The following is a 24,936-nucleotide window of genomic DNA, read 5'->3' as shown; positions in this document are numbered from 1 at the left end:
CCAGTAATCGAAGTACAGCTCAATTACATAGACTGGAGAGATGGATCAATAGCCTCCCAGCTCATCTTCAAACTCTCTCACTCTCTCTCTCCCTCTCCTCGGCTCTCTATCTCAGATGGATCATTTTCATAAAGTATTTATCCCCAGCTCAAGTGTACCACAGTGTCCAGTAGTGTTATTGCCATTATGACAGCCCAGTGATTGATTAATTATGCATCAGAGCACTTTCCTTCCCGTTGATCCATCCCTGCTGCTCCAGAGGACACAGCAGCAGCGTTCTCTCACACAGAGCAGCTGTGGGCTGACACTCAGGATGAGAAGGAGTCATTTCAAGGCTTGTGTGGTGGTAAAACCTCAATTTGTTCAGGTCTACATACTCACGCTCTTTTACAGGAAAGAGCTCTGCAGTTTCGCTTCTGTTGATCAAAGCCTGGTTCAGCGTCAAAGGCCAGTGTCGGATTTGTGTCTGCCCTGATCCCCCATCTGCTGCTTTTTTTTATTTATTTATTTTTTTCGAGACTTAAATTTGTACTTATGCAAGACTTTTTCACCACTCATTTCTCATTCCTGCAACGGCCAACAACCACACCTAACCAAAAAGAGGTTTTCTTTCATAAAAAATGACCACAGACAAAATGTGCCAACAGGCTTTTAGATAATCTCTCTGTCCTCACTGACACTTTCTGGAGGTAATCCCACTGCTCTTCTCTTTAAAACACTGTGACAGGAGCGTTTCCTGCAGTTTCAAAAGTTTCACTGCAGTAGTTTTCACTTGTTTTCACTTCTCTGTAAAAGTGAACAATATAATCTGGCTCTTCTACTCTATCGGCATTTGTTATTTGCTTAAATCACTGAACTCAGCGGGCCTTTATTTGGGGCAGGCCTTTATTTTCTTTCACACGAAACCATTGTGCAGCAAAGATCGGCAATATAATCAAATTGTTTATTTGAAGCAGTATGAATATTAATTGTATAAGAATTAGACTTCAGATAATATATCAATTATGAATCATTCATTTGATCTAGCTCCGATAAACAGCACATCAGAGAGAGTTAGGGCTCTCGAGGATTACGGCACCCAGCATACTGACGCACCATTTTATCCTGTTAAAACAATACTCACAACTTAGATTCATTTTTACGATATAATCCTTTGATCTGAGGACCCTTACAGAATAAAGGAATTTGAATAATTTACAGAGTAATGGAGAAATGGACATATCATTTGAGGTAGCAAACAAGCCTGGTTTCATACATCCGAAGAACGTCTATGAAAAAAGGAAACAGCTTGACAACCAGACCAGGCCTCTAATTGAGACAGGCCTTTATCTGTCAAAATGTGTAGCTACACCAGGCTAGTGAAAGTCCTGCCAAGCGATCATGCTTGACTAATCACTATTGTGTGGTGGGCCACATTTAATTATTAATTAATTAATTATTTTAAAGGACAAGCAAAGGGCCATTTAAAATCAGTCCACAGGCCACAATTAGCCCCGGGATGGACTTTGGACATGCCTGGACTAAAGTAATGAACATACCACAATTCTTGTTCAGGTGATTAGAAACTGATGAAAACATAGTTATAGTAAATACTTTACACCATTTCTGCCAATCGAAGACCCTGAATCCTAACACTGGACCTTTAATAGCTAAAATCCTCAGAAATCAGTAAGATATGAAGAAGAATCAGGGAATTAAAATTGAACTGAGTCATCATTTTAAAACATTTTTTTTGTGTTGATCCTACACACTGCTTTGTAAATAAGACCCCGGGAAAGAAGTTCTAATGTAAAACTTTCAGATTGTTTCAGCAGCAGATAGAAAGGACGAACTAATTCCTCTCCCTCTGTCTTGCTCTCTGTCACTTTGTTTTGTTTTCCGGATCGTCCTTCAGGAGCAGAGCGACCACATTGTGTATCGTATGCCGGATATTGACCTCTTCCCACCTCCCTGTCCAGGTAGGACCACCATCAGGCTCACAGTGACACTCCACACTGAGACTCCTCGTAGTTACATGAGATGATGATAGTTTGATGGGTACAAAATCCCTGTCTCTTGTTTGCCATTTAATTTCTAAATCCTCAGTGACACACCTGCTGTACAAATCCAGCTATAATACAAATTATTTACTTTTGTGACGTCTTAAACTGACTTGATTTTGATGAATCTTTGTGGTGTGATACATATTTGTGTCGTGTTTAGTTGTAAGAAGATTAGACTTTGATGAAACCTGGTAGGATGCAGCTTGTTGCTAATAAGCCCAAATGCTGCTTGATGTCACTTGTTTGGAGATGACGTGTTCAGCCTTGTCCTTGACTCTGAATAGCTTAAAGCAAATGTTCTGTAATGCAAGACTGATTTTGGTTTCTTTTTTACACACAAACACACGCTGCAGTGCACAGTGCCCTCCTCAGGTTGTCCGGCTGCCCTCCTCGCCCTTGCTAAACGTCTCATTTGGCTGCCTCCTCTCCGCCTCTCCTCTTTGTCCCTGACACTCTTCTGCCTCTCTGGATTCACCCCCTTCCTGTTACCCAACCCCTGCTCTTCCTCCCTTCCACCCTTCCTCCCTCCTCACCCCTCTCCCCTCCCTTCCCCATTTGGCCAGTTACACTCTCCCCTTTCCTCCTCTCTCCTCTACTGGCTTTGTGATATTGATTTCTCCTGCAGATCAGCGGACTAAAATACATCCATCCACGGACTGATGACTAGCCACTTTTCTCTCTCGCTCTCACTAACTCTGTGCATGTGTGTGTGTTTCCCAGGATGCTCCGTGAACGGCACAGAGCCTGAGGAGCAGACACACGGCCACGTTGAAGGAGACGGTGAGCTGAGGGATGGAGACGACTGGTCTGAAGAGGAGAAGCCCGTCTTCACATCAGGCCTGAGACGCTCAAAAAGACAAGTCAGTTTTTAGAGTCTGTCAGGAACATGTCACAAGTGTCAGGGAGACAGGTTGAAGGAAGTTGCTGTCAGTGCTGGAGTAACAACTTTCTCCGCAGGATTCTCTGCTGTTGAATCAGGGTTTCACTAAAGCTGCGTTCGTAGAACAGCCAATAGGAACGCCCTCTCTGTCAAATGGTCTGTAATTGACCTTTTGCTAAGCCCCATCTCTTTGTCCAACAAGCTGTTGGCGTAAACATGGAGCCCACACTGTAACTAACTGCACTCCCTGAAGAAATATTGTCATATTTTTGGAAAAATGAAACAGTGATTCCAGAGAGAAGCAGACAGAGGGGTCTACAGTCTGTGTTTGAAGGATATATCCAGGATATCAAACTGACTCAGCAGCAACAACAGGTTAAAAAGACAAAGATAGTTAGAAGCTAAAGCCGAACTATAGGCTACAGATCACAGTGTAAAAGTGAACCACCACATCACTGCTGATCGCCACACAAGACAATGAATATAAAGGGAAACTTTGCAGATATTGAACCAGCTGTGTGGCATCACAGTGTGTGCAGATGGACAGTGTTTGACACACTGTGATGCCACAGAGCTGGTTGAATATCAGCAAAGTTTCTCTGCTTCCCTTCACTGGTTCCTGTACAGCGGGGTCGGTCTTTGTTTCACTGTTACAATCATTACAAAGCAAAAGCAGCATGTGAATACATTAAGTAGGCTATATCTTCAGTAGCTAGCTAGCTAACCCTACACTTTGCAGGGTTTGATTTTGGTTTTGAAACAGGGAAGAAACGTATATCTTTTTCCAACCTCTCCAGGTAACAAGTATCATTAACACACGACGTGTCCCAGGCACAACATTTAGCTCCAAATGCACAAAACCAGCCTGAAAATGAAGGAAATCTGAAACGACTGCATTAGAGTCAATGGAGCACAGCTGTGTTGTTGTCGGACCCTGGTCTGAGCCGGCCTGATGCTTAGTTATGATTGGCCAGTCTGCGTCTGGGGGCGGGATTTAAAAAAAGGGTCAATTAGCCAAAGTCTCACGACACTGCCTAGGTTGTTTTTAAAGCCTGAAATCAGAGCCAAGAGGAAGTGCAGAAGTCTTTGTTTTCCCTCAGTCCACTTGAATTACAAAAAAAATTTGCCCAGACTGAAACTGCCTACCCCATCTTTAAATCTGATGAAACCATTGCTGCACAGTGTCAAAATGTTACCAAATAATACCTAACCTATATATTTTTTGTAAACTCTGGATATTGCTTATTTAGTTATTAATCTTTAATGTTAGCAAGAAAAAGATTTAAAGTTTTTATGGCCTTTAAAAGTTCTTGTTAGACTCCAGTTGTAATCAGATACAGAAGCTGCGATATCTTTTCAGATGCAGAGCGATTTTCTGCTCAATGAAAGAATGATTGTTGTTCTCTAAGTTTCCATCTCAAGGACAAAGACTAGAGTTTCACCAGCATCAGCATATCTACGTGTGTGTGTGTGTTTGTGTGCGTGTGCGCACTCTGTATGAGTAATGGCTTCACCTGCTGAGTTTGTGTGTGCGTGCCTGTTGTCTTTATGTGTGTGTGTTTGTCCTGTGTGAAGGTGATTATGACAGCAGACTCAAACGTCTGGCTGTGTTGATCTCTCGCCCCCTCCAGGTGCGGCGAGGCCAGCGCACCGTCCAGACTGAGACCAAGTACATCGAGCTGATGGTGGTCAACGACCATGAGCTGGTGGGTGTGAAGCCTCTTCTACTTTATCTCTGTAATTGCTGCATAATAAGACGTAAGCGTGACTCTCATTAAAATGGGGATTTTAATCAGCTGATAAGACTTTATAATGAGCATAGGAGAAAGATAAAGGCAGAAACAGAGGATCCTTGAAAAGTATTAAATTGAAAACCTGTGGACAACGACATCATTCATTAGCCTGTGTTGTAATCCCCTGCCTATATTCATTTTCAGTGCAAATTCTGAACTTTACAATTTGGACTCTAATATCCGAAGTTGATTTTAAACGTAAGCTCAGCCCTAATGTGCATTTCTTTTGCTTTGAAGAGAATTAAATTTGCTCTGTCAAGGTCTTTAAAAGCATTACATTTGCTGAAAGTGTGCAGCAACCCTAAATGCAAAATGTGTTTGTCTCCTCTCATCAGTTTGTGCAGCTCCGTCGCTCGTCCACTCAGACCAAGAACTTTGCCAAAGCAGTGGTGAACATGGCCGACGCGGTGAGTGAAAAACATACTGTTGCTGTTTTTAAATATGAGCTTCCTCTTCCTGTCGTCTTTTTCCTTTTCTTCTAGCCATGGCACAGCTTCATAGACAGTCTATTGTCGGGAGTCTCTTGAGCTTACTCAGGACAGTTGCCATATTTCAGAGCTTTTTTCCTGCGGATGAAACTTTCCTGAGTGGGACAGCTGCCATCCCTTATTCACAGAAAGCCAACAAACTTAATGTGTCTGATTTTATTTTTAACCATCGTAAACATGCCAAACATTTGCTACCATCACTTTATTCCTCTTCATTTAACAGGGTCTTTTGTTATGAATGATTTTAATGGTTATTTCTTGTTGACTCATCAAAATGAACAAAATATGTTGTGTACAAAAAGAAAAAATTTGCAGCATCATTGGTCCATTCTGGTAGCACTCTTTGTTGCTATGGCTCCCACCTTAGGAGCACCTGATCTCCATTGCCTTGTTGAACTTAGGTGCTGCTGTCATTACATATCTATATTAGGTTTATTGTTTTTGTGGAAAGTAAGAATTCATGCAAAACATAGAAAGAATTACATATGAGAGATGATTCTGAAAACCTCTTAACTAAGGACAGAGGTAGATACCAATTAAGTACTGATCTTGTATTTAAAATTCTTGCACATGTCTCTATCTTAAAGGGATACTTCTGAATTTTTTTATTAAAGTGGGAATGTACGAGGTACTTATTTATAGTAGTGTATTACCTACAGTAGATGGCGGTCTTCACGCTCCCATTTTAGAGAGGCAGGCATTACCAGTGCAGAAGCTGAGCAATGTATTGCTGTGGATGGGGTCGGCAGCAAGATGTATTTTAGCCACCTAAAATATATAAATGTCAGTTTAAGTGTACGCAATATTTGGAATATTGTTAAGGCTTTACATTGCCATTAGACAGCCCTTTCTGACAGAGGAGCTGAAGCCATTTTCTGTGCTTGCTTCAAAGCCACCAGACTCCACCGGTAGCCCCTTTTACACTGCCTTGTTCAAGACAGGAATATCACGTTGTTATGCTGCCTTGCTGTTCTGTATATAGGGTACGATCGTGGAAAGGGGGGACAGAGTGGTCTTGCTTTTGGGGCAGCTGTAGCTCAGGAGGAAGAGCAGGTGGTCCACTAATTGGCGGTTCGATCCCCGACTCCTCCAGCCCGCATGTCAAAGTATCTTTGGGCAAGATACTGAACCCCAAATTGCTTACAATGGCTGTTCCATCAGTGTGTGTGTGTGTGTGTGTGTGTGTGTGTGTGTGAATGGTTACTGAGTAGCAGGTGGCACCTTGTATGGTAGCCTCGGCCACCAGTGTGTGACTGTGTGTGAATGAGCGGATGCGACTCGTAGTATAAAAGCGCTTCGAGTGGTCAGAAGACTAGAAAAGCGCCAACAAGACAAACAAACAGACAGCCTGCAAGACGGGATCGTGGGCAGCACGGGTGTGACGTTTTGATGACATGTTAAGTGCATGACCCACCGTGGGAGATTTTAAAAGTAGCTGTTTGCAGTTAGCAGCTAACTCAAAAAAGAAGAACAGTGGCCATAAATGCCCGCAAATTGGGAAAACAGTGACATTCAGGAGCTCCTTACCACGTATGTAGTATGGCACACTGGATGGCGACACTGTTGTGTTACATATCACACCTCTTTTCATTCTGCAAAGCTGTGATGCAGTGTATAATCACACACTGGAGCGGAATGATGCTGCTGTTGTTTGGTTCTGTGTGAAAATGCAAAGGAGACATTAAGAAGGGACTTTTTATAGCGGGCATATAGCGGCCTTTCTGTGTAAAAAGGGCTGGTAATTTTACCTTGCAGAACACAGAAGTATTCCTGCCTGTCTCTCCAAACTGGGAGCGTGCAGACCGCCATCTACTTAATGTAGTACACTGAATATAGACAAGTACCTCATACAACCCACTTCAAAAAAAAATCTGAACTATCTCTTTAATTTATTTCCCATAGCTGATGAGACAACTGGGGACAGACCATATTCCCAGTGTCTCAGATGAACAGTCTGTGCTGGAATACAGTACGGTGATAAGTGGAGCCGTCTCTGCTGTAGCATCAGTGCGGGAAACCCTTCACTGACTGGGGACAAACACGGCGATGTTGGTTTCCATGGCAACCGACTGCTGCCTGCCTTCACCCACTCCATGTCTAAAGTAGACAGATACGACTGTCTCCATTATCTGCAGTATTCGTACACTTTTAAACATTGTGTCAGGGAGTGAAGGTCAGACCTGCCGCTGGAGTCACTCAGAACAAATCTATGATCCAAAGATTCAGCTCTGTCCTCCTCTCCTTTAAAACCTCATGTTCCTCTAAAAGGATGCAGTTTTCTTTGTCATTATTTCACATTATCAAAAGTTAGCCCTTAGAAGCCCCCTTAGACTTTAGAGGAATACTCAACATGACTCATTCAACCCATTAAGATCTGATTTTTTCCCACTAACATTTAACTTTTTTTTTGTAGTTTATTATTATTTTTATATGTACTGTTGGATAAGTCTCTTTGCAATTTTGTCCCTAAATATGTTTTCAATTTTATGGCTGTTTTGTCCAAGAAGACATTCAGACTTCTCTGATTTTCATTTTCATTGATCTGCCGTTGTTTCCAGATCTACAAGGAGCAGCTCAACACCCGCATCGTCCTGGTGGCCATGGAAACCTGGTCCTCTGAAAACAAGGTCTCTGTGGGCGACGACGCTTTGCTCACCCTGCGTGACTTCATGAAGTACAGGAAGGAGAGCATCAAGCAGCGCTGCGACGCTGTTCACCTCTTCTCGTGGGTTCAACATCCTGATTTTAGTTGGTGCTGTTGTTTTTGTTGTCCTTCTTCTTCTTCTTCTTCTTCATCTTCTTTCTCTCTGTTTTTCTCCTCTTCCTTCTCCCTCACCACCACCTCCATCTTCTTCCTCCTCCTCATCTTTTTCTTCCTCTTCTTTCACGTCGTGTTCTTTTCTGTCTCCTCCACCACCACCACCTTTTCCCTCTTCTCCTTCACTACCTTCTTTTTCTTCTTCTCTTCTCTTCTCTTCTCTTCTCTTCTCTTCTCTTCTCTTCTCTTCTCTGTTTTCTTGTCTGTTGTCTTTTTCTTCTCCTCTTCCTTCTCCACCACGTCTGTCTTCTTCTTTCCCATCTTCTTCATCTTCTTTCATGTCTTGTTCTTTTCCTTTTCCGTCTCCTCCTCCTCCACCACCACCTTCTTCTTCTTCTTCTTCTTCTTCTCTTCTCTGTCTTATCTGTCATCTTCTTCTTTCTTCTTCTCTTCTGCCTCCTCTACCTTTCCATCTTCTTTTGTCCCATCGTCTTCATCTTCTTCCATGTCTTGTTCTTTTCCTTTTCCTTCTCCTCTTCCGCCCCCACCACCACCTTTGTCTTCCTCTCATCATCTTCTTCTTCTTCTCTTCTTTGTCTTTACCTCTTCCTCCTCCTTCCTCTTCTTTGTCTTCTTCTTCGCTGCCTTCTTTTTCTTCTTCTCTGTCTTCATCTTTTCCTCTTCCTCCTTCACCACCACCTCCATCTTCATTCTCCCCATGTTCTTTGTCTTCTTCCCCATCTTGTTCTTTTCCATTTCCTTCTGTCGTCTCCTCCTCCTCCTCCTCCTCCACAACCACCTTTGTCTTCTTCTCCCTCTCCTCCTTCTCTCTCATCCTGAACCTCTTCCTCCTTCTTCCTCTGCTTCTTTTTCTTCTTCTTCTACTTCATTTTCTTCTTCTCTTCTGTCTCCTTATTTGTTGTCTTCTTTTGTGTTCTTCTTCTTTTCTTCCTTCTTATCCTCCACCACCTCCCCTTTCTTCCTCCCTATCTTCTTTGTCTTTTTGCCCGTCTTGTTCCTTTATATATTCCTCTCTTTCTTCTGTCTCCTGCTCCTCCTCCTTTCTTCATCTCCTCCTCCTCCTCATACACCACCATTGTCCTCTTGTTGTGCACATCTTCCTTCTACTTCTTCTTCTCCTCCTCCTCCTTTCTTCATCTCCTCCTCCTCCTCATACACCACCGTTGTCCTCTTGTTGTGCACATCTTCCTTCTACTTCTTCTTCTCCTCCTCCTCCTCCTCCTCTTCCTCTTCCTTATCCACCACCTTCATCTCCTTCTCTTCCTCCTCCTGTGCCTATTAATACAGCAGTCTCCCTGTCTTCACTACAGTGGGAGGACGTTCATGAGCAGCCGCAGTGAGGCAGCCTACATCGGGGGAATCTGCTCCATCACTCGGGGTGGAGGCATCAACGAGGTGAGACTTGTGTCCTCACACTGTCCACATCACAGAGACTGGATGTAAATCCTGGTGTCTGTCCAGTGAGCGTCATAAAAACGGTGTATTTATAGAAGTAATTAATCGTACTCTTCACTCACTCTTCCTTCTGGTTGTTGCTGTAAACTTGATTTATCTGTGTCTTCAGTTTGGCAGCGTGGGCCCCATGGCCATCACTCTGAGTCAGAGCCTGGGCCAGAACATCGGCATGCTGAGGAACAAAGAGCGACTGGCTGCAGGTGACTGTAATATTTGGTTATTTCAGCAATGTATCTGCAAATTGCAAGTATCTAAAATCTGTCTTTTACAAATGGCCTTACCAAACTCAAAGAGAAAAGCCTCCTCCTCTGCTGTACTAACAGCTCCCTCAAGTGGTCACCAACTGGCTCCAAAATGTTTTGCTGTGTGCAGTAGTGACCTGTCGTGACCACAGTAATATTTTGTTTATGCCCAGAAGACTGCCGGTGTCCAGACCCATGGCTGGGCTGCATCATGGAGGACACAGGGTATGCTTGTTTTAAATTTACTAAAAATTAATCAGTGACATGTAGTTCATTAAGAACAATTCTCAAATAAAACATGTGTAACGTACTTTAAAAATGTAGCTTGTGAAAGAGCCCAACTTCATTCTTATGAGGGCAAAATGTTAACATTTTAGTCGACAGGCTATCATATGTAAATCTGACTTTTGAAGGTTTTAAAGGGACAGTTCACCCCAAAATCATAAATGCACATTTTTCCTCTTACCCGTAGTGCTATTTATCAGTCTAGATTGTTTTGGTGTGAGTTGCTGAGTGTTGGAGATATCAGCTGTAGAGATGTCTGCCTTCTCTCAAATATACTGGAACTAGATGGCACTCGGCTTGTGGTGCTCAAAGCGCTACACAGCGATGTCTCTTTCCACAAATCATGATCCGGTTACTCCAGACAATCCACAGACTTTGTTGTGAGCAGTTTCATGTAGGAGATTTTTTTCTAACCACACTATCTAGTTCCATTATATTGGAGAGAAGGCAGACATCTCTACAGCCGATGTCTCCAACACTCTGCAACTCACACCCAAACAATCTAGATGATAAACAGCACTACAGGTTAGAGGAAATCTATGTATTTTAGATTTCAGGGTGAGCTGTCCCTTTAAGAAATAGTGCAATTGTTGATTGCTGTATTTTTTTTGTATCATTTAGTTACTACCTGCCCAGGAAGTTCTCTCGCTGCAGTATAGACGAGTACCTGCGCTTCCTCCAGCAGGGAGGAGGCAGCTGCCTCTTCAACAAGCCCAACAAGGTGAGAGATGGTCAGTTATAAAAGAGACTCTGCTGGGGCGATTGCGAGGTTATCACACTGAGAGGCTTCTGTTATCTTCTTTTATTTCCTCTCTTAACCCTTGACCTGCAAAACGCAAATCTACTTACTTTTAATGACAAGTACAACATGACAAGTAGAACAGTTTCAGTTTTGGACACACACCTGCCAAGTATTTCAAAGAGCAAATTGTCATAATCTCCACCGTAACACAGAGGTATCGTCTGTGTATGAATGTAGATTTTTTTTTATTGGTTTGAATTTACTTTCATTGTCCATTCTGGTGATATATTGTTTGACTCCTCATGTTTTCTTTGTGTCCCTGTAGTTGTTGGACCCACCAGAGTGTGGGAACGGATACGTGGAGCTGGGAGAGGAGTGTGACTGTGGATCACTAGTGGTGAGCTTTAATGAATTAACTTATTTCTAAATGCTTGTTGTAAACGCAGATACTGTAGGGACTGATTTGAATTTATCACTCATTCAGGTTTAAAGGGAAACGTCTGTATTTTTCAACCTGGACCCTATTTCCCCAAGTTTTTGTGTCAAAAGCCCTGTTTCCACCAAACACTTTCAGTATAGTACCTTTGGAACAAAAGTTTCCACAGCAATCCGTACTCTTTCATGTGGGCGCAGTTGTTGTCACTCACTGTATTTCCTCATCACCGGTGACACAGATGGAAGTCTGCATCTTGTTTATTGTCCACAGAACGAGGCTGCACGCCGACATTTTCAGAACAAAATAGAACAGGCTGCAGTATAAAGAACATTACTTTTCTCTGTAAGGTCCTTTTTATTATGTTGTCAGACACTTATAATCACAATCTGAGCCTGTCAGTGGCAAAAACAAACACTTAAAGTGGACGTAAATTGGCAGTGCACAGTACAGTCTGACTGTAGTTGTGTTGTAATTCCTGTCCATTACATGAGTTCAAAACACCCAAACACTCATCATCTACAGCTGAGCTTTAAACCCTCTCTGACCCACAGGAGTGTGCACGGAGTGGAGCCAACTGCTGCAAGAAGTGCACCCTTACCCACAATGCCATGTGCAGCAATGGGCTCTGCTGCAGGGACTGCAAGGTGAGCTGCTTTATGTCCCTGCTCTGATTGACTCTTTATCCTCTTACTTGCCTCTGTTTCATTCCCCATGTCTTTTGTTCCTCCTCCATCTTCTTCTATGGTTGTTTGTGACAGTACGAGCTGAGAGGGGCGACGTGCCGTGAGGCTGTTAACGACTGCGACATCCCTGAGACCTGCATGGGAGACACCAGCCAGGTAAAACAGGCCCCGACACATCTGCAGATTTGTCAAGATGGTGAAAGGATTCAGATTTCTGAACAGAAAGATGATGCTCTCTTTCTTGCAGTGTCCTCATAACGTCCACAAACTGGATGGCTACATGTGTAATGCAGGACAGGTACAATCATGCTATTTAATTAAATAATTAAATTCAATTTGTTACATTTAATTAAACATATATATCTCTTTGTCTGTCCTTTTCCTGTCCTCAGGGTCGCTGTTACGGAGGCCGCTGTAAGACCAGAGATGGCCAGTGCAGGACGCTGTGGGGCTACAGTAGGTTTGGATTGGATGTTGAGTTATTTCTTCATGTCACACGGCCCACTGATGGTTGGGTCGAGGTGCATAAAGTGAAAGACTCTGCTCTTTCTTCTCAGACTCAGCCGACAGGTTCTGCTATGAGAAGCTGAACTCTGAGGGCACAGAGAAAGGAAACTGTGGCCCAGACTCCAGCGGTCAGGGATGGGTGCAGTGCAACAAGCAGTGAGTCAACAGCATGGCTTCATCTAATACATTTTAATCAAGATACAACTTGGTTTGAAGTTTTTGTTTTTTTTGTTATATGATTGAATTGTTTTGTCTCTGGTCTCCGTCAGAGACGTCCTGTGCGGTTTGCTGCTGTGCACCAATCTGACAGATAAGCCGAGGTTTGGTGAGCTGCAGGGGAGGCTCACCAGTCTGACCATCCACCATCAGAACAGATACCTGGACTGCAAGTGAGGCAGCTTTTCTTGGTTGGCTTCAACAACCATTTAAAGGGTTAAAGAAATGCAGTAGCCATACCTGAATTCACCACATGCAGAACAGGATTTGAATTTGTGGATGTTTTTTGGTGCATTTTTGTTTTGGTAGTCGTACAGATCATGACAGGCTGAAAATAGACTCTTAAAGGGACAGTTCACCCCAAAATTGAAATAAGATATTTCCCCTCTTACCTGTAGTGCTGTTTATCAGTCTAGATTGTTTTGGTGTGAGTTGCAGAGTGTTGGAGATATCGGCCATAGAGATGTCTGCCTTCTCTCCAGTATAATGGAACTAGATGGCACTCAGCTTGTGGTGCTCAAAGTGCTAAAAAATACATTTGAAAAACTCAACAGCAATGTCTCTTTCCAGAAACGATGGCCTGGTTACTCAAGATAATCCACAGACCTTGTTGTGAGCAGTTTCATGTAGGAACTGTTTTCTTTCTACCAAATTACACCCACCAACTGTTTCACAGTACAGAAGGAAGCGTGCATCTTGTGACAGCCTGAGATATAAACATTAATGGCGTCCCCTTGGCTGAGCTGTAACCTTAGCTAGCTCATTGGTGCTAGTTGAGCTAGCAGTAGATACACACCTCCTCCTGCGCAGTGTTACTGGCTTAACCTTTTTTCCCTTTAAGCCTGGTGGTCTTCTGGGTAACTTGTGAGCGTGTGACGTGTTTTGTTGTATGTGGTGGGGAAGCAACACTCGGGTGTGTCATGGAGAAGACAGCATGCAGCAACAAGTGATCATAGCCAGTAGAATTTAAGTGTCTAGATAAGCTCAGGGCTGCTGTTCAACTCCATGGGAAGGCCATGCTTATTGTTTTGTGGTGACGACTGCAATAAAGCCACTGTTGGTGAATGGCACCCTAAAATGCTCCGTCAGTGAAGTGGTCTGGGTCACTAGAAGCTAGTTACCAGCTAATAACGAGCCAAGCTAAATTAATGCTAATAAGCCAGCGTGTTCCCAACTATGGTTCTGAGCTGGTAAGAGAGAGGTAACAGTGGTGATATAGTTGGCGGGTTTAGTTCAGCAGAAAGAAAATAGTTCCTACATGAAACTGTTCACAACAAGTTCTGTGGATTATCTTGAGTAATGGGGTCATGATTTCTGGAAAGAGACATTGCTGTTAATTTTTTCAAATGTATTTATTTAGCACTTTGATCTCCACAAGCTGAGCGCCATCTAGTTACATTATATTGGAGAGAAGGCAGACATCTCTGTGGCCGATATCTCCAACACTCTGCAGCTCACACCAAATCAGTCTAGACTGATAAATAGCACTACAGGTAAAATGAAAAATATGTATTTTTGCTTTTAGGGTGAACTGGCCCTTTAAAGTTGACAAATATGGTCAAAAGGAATAATACAGGTTAAAGGAGCATGGAGTAAAAAAAGGTAAAAAAAAAAAAAAAATGAAATCAGTTGCAAAAAGGGCTTTGAAACCGCACCGATCTATGAAGAATAATTGATCCTGACACCTCTGCTAATGATCAACAGCTTCTGTCAGTCTGTATAAAATAAGTAATGATTTTATGTGATCATCTGATGTGCAGGGGCGGCCATGCAGTGCTGGATGATGGCTTGGATATGGGCTACGTGGAGGACGGGACACCATGTGGGCCAAACATGATGTGTTTGGAGCGTCGCTGCCTCCCTGTCACGACCTTCAACCTCAGCACCTGCCCGGGCTCCTCGTCCTCTCGCATCTGCTCGCACCACGGGGTGAGTCTGCTGCTGCTGCCTGGTCCCACCCACGACATCAGAGTTCTGCTTGGAGGGAAGTAAACAAAATAAGATATTAAAGTTTGTTCTCTTTGCTCCGCAGACTTGCAGCAACGAGGTGAAGTGTATCTGCGATCCAGACTACACTGGGAAGGACTGTAGCGTGTTTGACCCCATCCCCATCCCCACGCCGCCAGAGGGACCAGAGAAAAGCAGAGGTAATCACATGGAGCATTTGTGGATCTTCACTGCTGTAAAAAAAACAGCAGTGACAGAAAAATATGAACAAAACAAAAGTAATTTATGTCCAAAACCAAAACAGTACAATGTGTCCACACAGGAATGTCTAAAAACTGCCATCTGCAGACACAGCCGGAATATTTAACTTTTCACTACTCTAAATAATCTCATTTTATTTTCTTTAAGTTAGACTCAAATTTACACTGAATCGGATTCTATGAAACTTGACCAATGTCCCAATTCCACTCAGTAGCTGTGGTGCAAATACCAGCAGTCTGCTATTTGTGACATCTCATTAGCAACTCTAAGAACAATTAAAGCACAGAATAGAAATATGTGAATAAAAATGGTTCAAATATTTGAATTGAAGCATGTTTAAAGACACAAAATAAATAAAAATACACAAATATAAAGCATAAAATCAAATGAAAACAACACATGAATTAAAATTTAAATATGAAGAAACATAAAATTACAAAATGTGCAAAACAAGCATCATTTTTGGTGTTTTGCAGAATGTATTTTGTCGCTCTGTTACTTGTTTTTGTAAATCTTTTAAAGGGGTATTCCACTGTATCTTTACCAGGTGACAGTTTATTTGTATGTCACTGCAAAAACAGAACACGTCTGTACTGAAATGCTTTACCCAAGATATAAATGCATGTTCAACAATAGAGAGGGAAATCCTTCCCCCTCTGGTGGACCACCATCGGACGTCACTATCGTAGTCAATGGCAAGAGACAAATAATTTTTTGAAACAGTTTGAATTGTGGCAGGAATTATTACACATGATGTTTGCCAATTTATAACATAATTTACAAGACAAGAGAGTTGCAGTTTATCATAAAACTGTTGAAGTGTAAGACTGTAAAAAAGTCAGTGTATGTTGGTCAACTGGTCTTGTTTAGTAAAAGTTGCTGCTGATTGTTGTTCTGCTCTGTTAGCGTTAGTATCTGGGTGATGGCATAAAAAGTATTAACAATGTACTACACATTCGCCTTGCAAATGTTAATATTTAGACATTAAAACATTAGATTAAAACAAGCTTGCAACCCATGCCTTTACTAAAGATGAATTACAAGTTAGCTCCAGCGTGTCCCTCTCCAGCTACCAGTCCACGCTCCATACTTGGTCCATAAGGGGTCTTGAATTGTCGACCTTCCGGTTTTCAATCCAAGTCACCATGGACTGAGTTACTGCCGCCCCAGAGATGTAATTCGCTGAGTGGTTTCACACAAAACTGTGACTACAACAAACTGCAAATTTCTTAACTGGCTAAATTATGTTTTAAATTGACAAACATCATATGTGTAACACATGGCACAATTCAAAAGGGATCAAACAAGCATTTTTTTTTTTAAATAAGTTGCTATGGTGGACACCAGAAGGGACTCCAAGTCTCTATACACGTATGCCTTATATTTACACAAGTTACCCCAGTCACTCATTCACTAAATTATACTGTGGGCCGCTCCAGTCATCACTGCTTATAAGCCTGTTAACGACAGCAGTGATTATTAAACAACTGGTGCAGGACATCAGGGCTGTATGTAACTCACATGCTTTTTCTTTCCCTCACTGGTTGACTCCTTCACTCCCACAGGTCCCAGTGGCACCAATATCATAATAGGTTCAGTCGCTGGGGCCATTCTGGTGGCAGCGATAGTCCTGGGGGGAACTGGCTGGGGATTTAAGTAAGAGCTCTGGCATGTCTCCATCTGTGTGTGCCTGCTGTGTTCCTCTGTCAGCTAACACACACGCCTGCGGCTCGCTGCTGAATGCTCCTCTGCTTGTTGTCTGATCCATACTCACAACCAGAGACCACGTGGGTTTATTGTTGGCGCTGGTCGACGTGTGGGAGATGGGTTCCCATCTGCGGGGAGGATGGGAGCATGAATGAAAGTAGATAAAAACCCTCATTGGGCTCTTTGAGGAAATTCTCATAGTAGCATGAGATAGTTTGCCGCTGTGCGATATGCATGTTTATTTGATTTGCTAAAAACTGTAAAACCTTGTTTGATGAACTGTTGAAGCTAAATTTGTATCACTTGTAATGAGATAAACGAGATAAGTAGTGCTGAAATTAAGGAAGACGAGAACAGCTGTGCTTGCAAAATGAGATAATCAACCCGTCATCACAAGAAAGCAAAAGGTTGTTTCCTCTTATTACTTATGCACAATGTTTATCAGAGATCAGCAGTGCTACGCCAGCATGCATAGATAACGTTTTGACAACTGTAACAACTGATTTAGGCTGAAATTGTCAAATCAAGAAGTACCCATTATTCACCCTGCATCAGATTGTACATCAGTCTAAGTCAAACACAGGCAGAAGTTGAGTCAGTCCCGGTTTGAGCTGAAGACTACAAGTTGTAAAATGGAAAAAAAAAAAAAAAATGTGTTGGTGTGGAGTTAGAAAGAAGTGATCTCACCAGATTTCTGTAACTCACTCTTCATCTTAGCTTGAGGCTAGCAGCTCATGGCTCCATTAGCTACTGCTAGCATAACACACTTAAATCTCCAACTGAACTGTCGGTGGCCGAGTTGTGGGTAATGTAGTTGCCAGGTTTTGACAAAGTAGAAGAATGCATGGAATTAAAAAAAATTTGGTTTATTTGTATTTTTTATCGGTTCCTCTTGAGTCTGACAGAGTCCGACAGTATTGCGATGCTAAATCAGTGAAGTAGTGATGCAGATTTCCTACAGTCCCAAACAGAAATAGATTGATGAGCTCTTTCCATGCTCCTCTCTGCACGCCTGGATCTTCTTTGTTTTACTCACACTCTATGATGCTGTGTTGCCTCATGTTAGCCTTGCTGTAGCATGCCTGCAGGATGCAAAGAAATCTTATCTGTTGCCTTTAATCTCATGACTGAAGCTTGATGATAGCATCAGACCTGCCTGGGTAGACTCTGCAGTTCCTTTCTGGATTACAAAACATAAACAAGTTTGAAATGCCTCTCTAATGCTTTGCTTTTAAGGCCTTGGGTTCATTGCATGTTTTTTCTTTCTTTCACTCTGACTCACGGGCACATTGAACAACAGTTGATGGTCTTACCTGTCTTTCTACTTCACTTGTTGTCTGTCTTTTTTGTCTGCTCCCTCCATCTTGTTCCTGCCTCACTGCGGCTCCAGGAACATCCGGAGAGGAAGGTACGATCCCGCCTTTCAGTGCTGATCCTGAAAACATTGTCTTGAATTACCGTTCATTATGTCAACGTAACGCCATCTGTTTTATAAGAATCCTTCAACTTCTTTATCCGTTGGGAACCTTAAATATATTTCTATATATCTATATCTATTCTGTTTTTTAATTAATGTTTATTTGTATAGGGACACGTATAAAGCATGAACCAATGCCACAAACTACAGCATTTATGTGGCCTATCCTAGATTGAGGTCCCCTTCCATAGATGGTCGTTTAAGATACACCAAACTTAAGTCAATCATATTTTTGGTATCACTATCTGTAATCCTAGATTGTTTAGTTATTATTTGTACTGCATGTCCCCTCATTAATTTGGTTGCCATTTCTAGAATATAGCTGCAGTGAGGACTTTGTAATGTTCATTTCATAAGAGTTTAAATAATAAAAGGTTCAGGCCTCTTTTAAGTTTTTGGTTATTTTTGTTATTCTTTTATTTGTCTGCATTACAACTGCAACGATGAACAATTACGTTTATTTTGATAATTCTTTAATTGTTAGTCTTTTTCTTTTTTTTTTGCAAAAATGTCAAACATTTGATGGTTTCAGGTTCTCAAACAAGAGAATTTCCTGAAATCATCAACCCGTTTGCTAGAAAAAAATGTTGGCATTGAATGTTTATGCAAACCATGGATACATTACATTTGCATGCTATTGAGAAGTGGATAAGTTCAAAGTTTATGTTTGAACAGTGCTGTGGTTAACGTGGTTATGGCTAGGCACAAAAACCACTTTGGTATGGCTAAAAAAAAGATCATGTTTGGCTTAAAATACTTGTTTTGAAGGCACAATCTTGGCAGGAAAGGGGGCGATGTCTCAGTAAAAAAAACAGCTGCTTTTGGTGGCACTATCCCCGCCATCCGGTTGCTACATAACACCTATGATTGGAGCCCAAAAGCTGATGGGACACAGCAATAACTGGCTAAAACGCAGCCAGTTTTGTTTGTTTGTTGGTCTCAAATAGTGGTCACACCATCCATGTCCCCTCCTGATGACAAGTCAGCTCCCATATTCCGTCACTTTAGAAACTTTGATACATGTATGAAACTGCAACTGTAAAGTATTTATGGTTTGCCGAAATGTATAATGCCAATTTTTTTCTGCCAACTGGGTTGAAATGCTTATAGACCAATACAGAAGTATTAAGTGAGTATATTTCTTAGTGTATAATCACGTGAAAATAAGAAACGTTACGTTTTTGTTTCCTGTTTTGTTTCCAGTGAGCCGTTTATATCTACATACGGAGCCCTTATCAAAGGATTCGACCATGTTACGCCACTGAGTTTCTACAGTCGCCCAAAACGGGCAAACCAAACACTGGCTCTAGATAGGGTCGTTCACATTTTCATGTCGGCTACCATACTTAGCAGCCCCTCCACGAGAAACACCAATTTTTAACGTGAAGCTGCTTTATTCAGTGTTCTTACCGCTTTAAATGATCGGGTCTGTTTGTTTCGAGACGAAGAGACCTCTGTGGATAATCCCAGGCTCCCAGTACAAACCTCCTGACCAATGAACACTGAAGGATTCTAACCAGGACAAGTTTCAGCTGGTTGTAATCTACAGCCTCACCACTAGATGTCACTAAATTCCATTAAATCCTACACACTGTTCCTCCAATGTGTAGGATTTAGTGGCATCTAGTGGTGAGTTTGCAGATTGCAAACTTCTCATGTGCCAAGTGTGTACGAAAACGTGAGTGGCGCTATCTATTGTAGAAACAATATGGCGGAGTCCGTGGAAGAGGACCCATTCTGTTTGTAGATAGAAATGGTAACAAAACATGATTCTAATTTTCAGGTGATTGTAAACTAATGACGATAAAGTTATGAATATTATATTCCATTTCTGCCAATATATTCCCCTAAATTCTAGACACTGGACCTTTAAATGAAAAGAAGAATCTGAAAATTAATCTATAAAGCAAATAATCATGTGTTGTGGCTCTCATCAGTCTCTTCCATGTTTTAATTCGTCTCAGATGTCCTGTTGGTTCTGCCAGATTCCTCAGTGTTTTTCTTCCTCTTCCTCCCTCCTCTTTATTTTCCCCTCCTTATCTCCTCCTCTTCTCTCTCCACTTCATTCCTCTTCTTTTTCCAGATCTTCGGGAGTCTGAGTCGTATCTCTTTGCTGTCCTGTCTTCCTTACACTGTGTCCAATCCGCTCCGAGGAGACAAAACAAAGATGTCTTCCACTTACAAGCCCTCAGACCTTTTCTGTTTCCTTTTTTGATGTCATTTAACCGTGCTCCGTTTATATTCTCCTCCTGGAAAGTCTCATTATGATTATTATTTTTAACTGCGGTATGGAAGCCAAGAGGACACGTTCCCACCGGAACTGAAAGGCTGTCAGGGATTGTCTGGTTCCAGATGCTGACATCGTCGGTTTTGTTTTCCCTTACACTGGTTACAGCTGATCTTCTGCCATAGCGACTGTTATCGTCCTTTACCCCTTTAAGTGATTTCATGGAAGAAGGCCATGTGCTTTTCCTCGTTGGGACATTTTTTTGGGAAGCCCTTTGTTTCAATACATATTTAACCTCATGGAGAACACAACCACGTCCTCTCAGTGGTGTGACTTTAACTGCAATAGAAATGTATAAATATCACCAAATAGTGAGTGTTGATATTTTATGTGTAGATGAGGGTTGTTTTTGTGTGCTAGGCCTTCACTTTCCACAGTAATAGCCATATGTTCGCCTCTTATGCTGCCTTTCATTATCAAACAGTAGTCCATCCCTAAATCAATGCTTCTACATAATATGCATCAATGTATGAATGTATAGTTCAGACCTGCAAGAACGCTCGCTGTGTCTCAGATGAAGTACTTTCGGTACTACAAGCCGAAAGTTTTACCCCGCTGTATGATATGTAATCCATATACAACCAATATGCATACAAGTATGCTAAACATGGGTGCTGATGTACATAGTGTATCATAAGGTTGACTCATTAGGACAGCAGTGACTCACTGCCGCTCTGAATGGAAGCACAAGTGTGGAGAGAGAAGACTCTTCCTGCCTCTCAGCGTAAAACTGCTCATTTCGGGGATGTAATTAGCGAGAGGATGTGAATCTTTGCAGTTTAGAGGAGTCTGAGCTCCAAAATTGTTGGATGCCTGCACTGGGTTGCACCAGCTCTGTGTACGTTCTCTCCTTTGTAAGAGGTTTGTAACTTAATCAGCTTCTAAAATCGGTTGCACCACGATCCTTGGGGCAAAACCTACAGTTTGAAGTCATAACTAAGGCAAGTGGCCAATCAACAGTGAAAGGTAGAGGTTCATTGTGATAGTTATGGTGCACATCAGCTTTCTGGTCGGCATGAGCTACTTTTAATTGTATGTTTTATACCTACACTAGGGGCATGGTAACTGTTAAGCGGTTACTTAGAGTTATGTTGTTACTTATCTTTAAGGTGCAACTGCTTTTTTTTTTTAAGCAATGCATAAATCAGTACTAAGTAATAAGTTACATTATAACTGGAGTTCACAAACTCACTCCCAACTCATCAAATTCCAGCTCTTGGTCAGTGGCCCTACATGTCAAACTCATAGACTGTATAAAATAATGGATGTAGCTACCGTGATGTCCCCCATTGTTTTGTGAGCTTTCGGCCATCGCTATTGTTTGTATGGTTTGTGACCATATTTGGACGAGAGGGTGGAGTGGGTGGGTGGAGCTGTAGAGCATCTGACTCATAGACTGTAGCGAGGCCTCACAGGCAGTCTGTCGCTGATGTTGGGCATTTAAACACGAGGGCCTATGGGGGCTGACTGGCTTCTGGAGCCAGCCTCAAGCGGCCATTAGAGGAACTGCAGTTTTTATGTGTTGGCTTCATTTTTCAGCCCCAGAGGCTGCGACTCGGTCAAACTATGATGCTGGCGTTCAGGGATGGCAGGTCAGTTTACGCTTGTTACATGCATTGTGTTTTCAAAATAAACTCCTAATGCATACAGTCTCTTTTGAAAATAAAGTCAGAATGTAGGTTAAAAAAACCCTTTGATTTTAGGTTAACCTATTTAGGTTTAGTCAACAAAGGCACGTGGTCAGGTTTAGATGAAAACATGGTTCAGCTTAAAATAAGTAACATAACGTTTGCTACTAACACAGTGTGACATACGTGCATCGTATGCTATATATACTAGTGTACTACGTTGATATCAAAATAACTCGACTGGTTTTGGTTTCACATCAAGGGCTCTGATCAAGTTGTGGTATTTGACAAGTTCGGAGTGAGACTGGTTTGGACTAGGCTAAGTTTGAACTTACTCACAGCTGGGGCAACAAGCTACAGGGCCTCAGAATAATGTAGGTGTGTTGTATGTTTCATACATGCCTCTGAGAGATTTTCAAGCTACAAAATTATGACATAGATCACTGGTTCCCAACCTTGGGGTCCTAAACCACACTTTCATTAATTTCTCTGGAGGAAACTAAGTGAATTTTTTGTTTAAAAGTTTAAATTATTCAAGATAGAATATTCTCACAGGATAAGGGCACAGTGAAGACCTGAACACAAGTTATATTCAGAGAGTCTTCACTCAACAGCCTCGTCCTGCATTAGGAAAGTGCGCAGTAAGACAACTCAAGAGCCAACAGAACAATGACCAGATGTTAGGGAGAAGAAAACACTGAATTTGTCAAAAAATATCAGCAAAACTAATGTAATAGTCACAGGAAATTATCTGCTGCATTGAATATAATACGAAATATCCATAAAATGACACTTCGTCAGGGGTCATCGGTTGATTCAGTCATAGAATGGATGGATCCCTGAAGTAAAAAGGTTGGGAACCAGTGGCATAGATCACAGATTTCCAAGCTCAGATTAACCACAAAATCTCCCTTGATTCCACACGTGTACAAAAATTAATATTTGGCTTCTATGTGCTCAGTCACCCTGAGGTAACCGTAGAAATGGCAATTTGAAATATGCTTTATCTCTAAATGGTGTCAGACAATTTAACTATGACTGAACAGATCATATGATAAGCAATAAATATGTACATTTAAAAGATAATTAATTAGCAGTGTGTTCAAGGGTAAAAGTGGAGGGAAAAGAGTCCAATTCTGCAGCTTTTATGTGCATCACTCTCCATTTGTCCTCTCCTATCACAGGAGAGTCTTAAATCAGGTTTAGAGGATGTTACTATGTACGAAGTCTGCTTGAGAAGCTTCTTATCACTAGATAACAATAAAGAATAGCACAGGTGCCAGAAGAGATGATCCAAGTTACACTGCCAGTCAACCCACAGTAGCATTAAAGGAACATGTTGACATTTTCTCTGCCTCTGAAATTACAAACAATTAAAAAAAACCTAAATTACATTCCTAATTGACTAAAGGTTAGTCACGGACATTGGTTTTTGAAGACAGGATGTGAACCTTTTTGACTTGTAATAGCATGTGAGGTTAAAAATCCAATCTAAAATGTCAGCGTGTGTCCCTTTAATCATACTTGAACTCTTTATTCCATATGTATAAATCCTAATACTCAAGGACAGACTCGGCTGAAAGCTCAGGTCACACTGTGTTTACCGCCATCGTTTGTGATCACACGTTGTAGTTGGACTCATCAGAGGACTTTGGCGCCATTCACACACGGAAGTCGACATTGTTTGGTCTTACAACAAGATAACCAGTATTAGCTTATAATGTAAATACTCATATTACTGTATATTAAAATATATCTGAATAACAGTGACTGTGCGTTGAATTTGATATGTGTCTGGAAAACATCTGCTAATGGAAAAACTTCCAAGAAACTTGGGTAAAATTTATAGTAGAGTTCAAAAATCCTGTTTGCATAATTTCACAATAATATATGAGTTACACTTACATTGTCTTATTTCCCTGCTTGCGATACCAGCAGCAAGTATTATCACAGTTTACCACAAAAATGACGGTGATGTTACAACATATTTACAAACTTGAGCATGATGACATATACGAAAAGTGTTTGTATGGATGAAGCATTATGAAAGTACTCTTTTGTTGTGATAAATCGCTGAACTTTGATGAATATTTGTCAAAATATTAGTGTACAGCCATGAAACATTATTACATGAAATGGAAGTATATTTCAGGATTAACACTATTAGATTTCAGTCAGAAACACTTCAGTCAAAGAAAACTTTATTTCCATTTGCAGTATTAGATTTGGCTGTATGGCTCTGTTCTGGGGCCCCTTTGTTTTTCTTAGGCCTACGCAGAAAGTGTCTTCCACGCGCCTATGGAAAGCCTAAGGCGGAGAGAGCACACCTCTCTGCCCTTCCACTTGCAAACAAGGAAAGCCTGAGGCTAGAAGGGAATCATGTGATCTATCAGCTGACTCTCTTCCATCAATCAGCTGCTCCATCAGTTGATTGGGCTGTTTGAGATCAGCTGATGTAGCTGGGATGTGAGCGGAGCTTGACATCATGTCCTGCCTGAACTAATGCTGTGCTCAGTTTGAATCATTTCCATCCATCCATTTTCTTCTGCTTGCCTGGGGCTGTTTTGCAGGGGTGGCAGACTAAGCAAAGTCTAAACGTCCCCAGCAATGCTTTCCAGCTCCTCCTGGGGGACCCCAAGGCGTTCCCATACCCGATGAAATATGTTATCCTTCCAGCATATTCTGGGTCTGCCCTGGTGCCTCCTACCAGTGGGACATGGCCGGCGCACCTCTAATGGGATGCCAGAAGGCATTCTGATTTCTTGAACCACCTCAATCTCCCCTTTTGAGGTGAAGGAGCATCTCTGCTCTTAGCTCCCTCCGGATTTCTGAGCTCCTCACCCTATCTCTAAGGCTGAGCCCAGCCACCCCATGGAGGAAACTCATTTCAGTCACTTACATTTATGTTCTCATTCTTTCGGTCACCAAAGCTCATGAAAAGAGATGAGAGTCTTAGCTGGTTGGACATATAAATCAAGAGCTTTGCCTTTCGGCTCAGCTCCCTCTTCAGTATAAAGGTCCAACACCTGCATCACTGCTAACCGCCTGTCCGTCTCATGCTCCATTTTATTCTCTCTCATG

At 41.9% G+C, this 24,936-nt stretch overlaps 1 protein-coding gene across 4 annotated transcripts in view; it reads left to right on the top strand.

The window, feature by feature from the left end:
• Nucleotides 1-20,336, top strand: part of adam11 (ADAM metallopeptidase domain 11) — a 42,423-nt gene extending 22,087 nt beyond the window's left edge. The window contains exons 7-27 of one of the 4 annotated variants that reach the window (XM_050059611.1): nt 1,895-1,958; nt 2,763-2,902; nt 4,554-4,628; nt 5,051-5,122; nt 7,762-7,928; nt 9,293-9,377; nt 9,547-9,637; nt 9,853-9,904; nt 10,586-10,685; nt 11,032-11,103; nt 11,694-11,786; nt 11,901-11,981; nt 12,073-12,123; nt 12,218-12,281; nt 12,383-12,488; nt 12,602-12,721; nt 14,309-14,477; nt 14,581-14,695; nt 16,322-16,412; nt 17,854-17,871; nt 20,024-20,186. In XM_050059611.1, coding sequence (XP_049915568.1) covers nt 1,895-1,958; nt 2,763-2,902; nt 4,554-4,628; nt 5,051-5,122; nt 7,762-7,928; nt 9,293-9,377; nt 9,547-9,637; nt 9,853-9,904; nt 10,586-10,685; nt 11,032-11,103; nt 11,694-11,786; nt 11,901-11,981; nt 12,073-12,123; nt 12,218-12,281; nt 12,383-12,488; nt 12,602-12,721; nt 14,309-14,477; nt 14,581-14,695; nt 16,322-16,412; nt 17,854-17,871; nt 20,024-20,039 — 1,842 coding nt within the window. In that variant the 3' untranslated portion in view covers nt 20,040-20,186. Of the gene's footprint in view, nt 1-1,894; nt 1,959-2,762; nt 2,903-4,553; nt 4,629-5,050; nt 5,123-7,761; nt 7,929-9,292; nt 9,378-9,546; nt 9,638-9,852; nt 9,905-10,585; nt 10,686-11,031; nt 11,104-11,693; nt 11,787-11,900; nt 11,982-12,072; nt 12,124-12,217; nt 12,282-12,382; nt 12,489-12,601; nt 12,722-14,308; nt 14,478-14,580; nt 14,696-16,321; nt 16,413-17,853; nt 18,025-20,023 lie in introns of those variants that run through there. The other 3 variants (XM_050059609.1, XM_050059608.1, XM_050059610.1) reach the window with 3 other exon arrangements.
• Nucleotides 20,337-24,936: the final 4,600 nt, after the last annotated feature.

The sequence above is a fragment of the Epinephelus moara genome, chromosome 13 (genome assembly GCF_006386435.1).
Source record: "Epinephelus moara isolate mb chromosome 13, YSFRI_EMoa_1.0, whole genome shotgun sequence".
NCBI lineage: Eukaryota > Metazoa > Chordata > Actinopteri > Perciformes > Serranidae > Epinephelus > Epinephelus moara.
The sequence above is the reverse complement of the archived record's forward strand: the minus strand, read 5'-3'. Positions and strand labels throughout refer to the sequence as shown.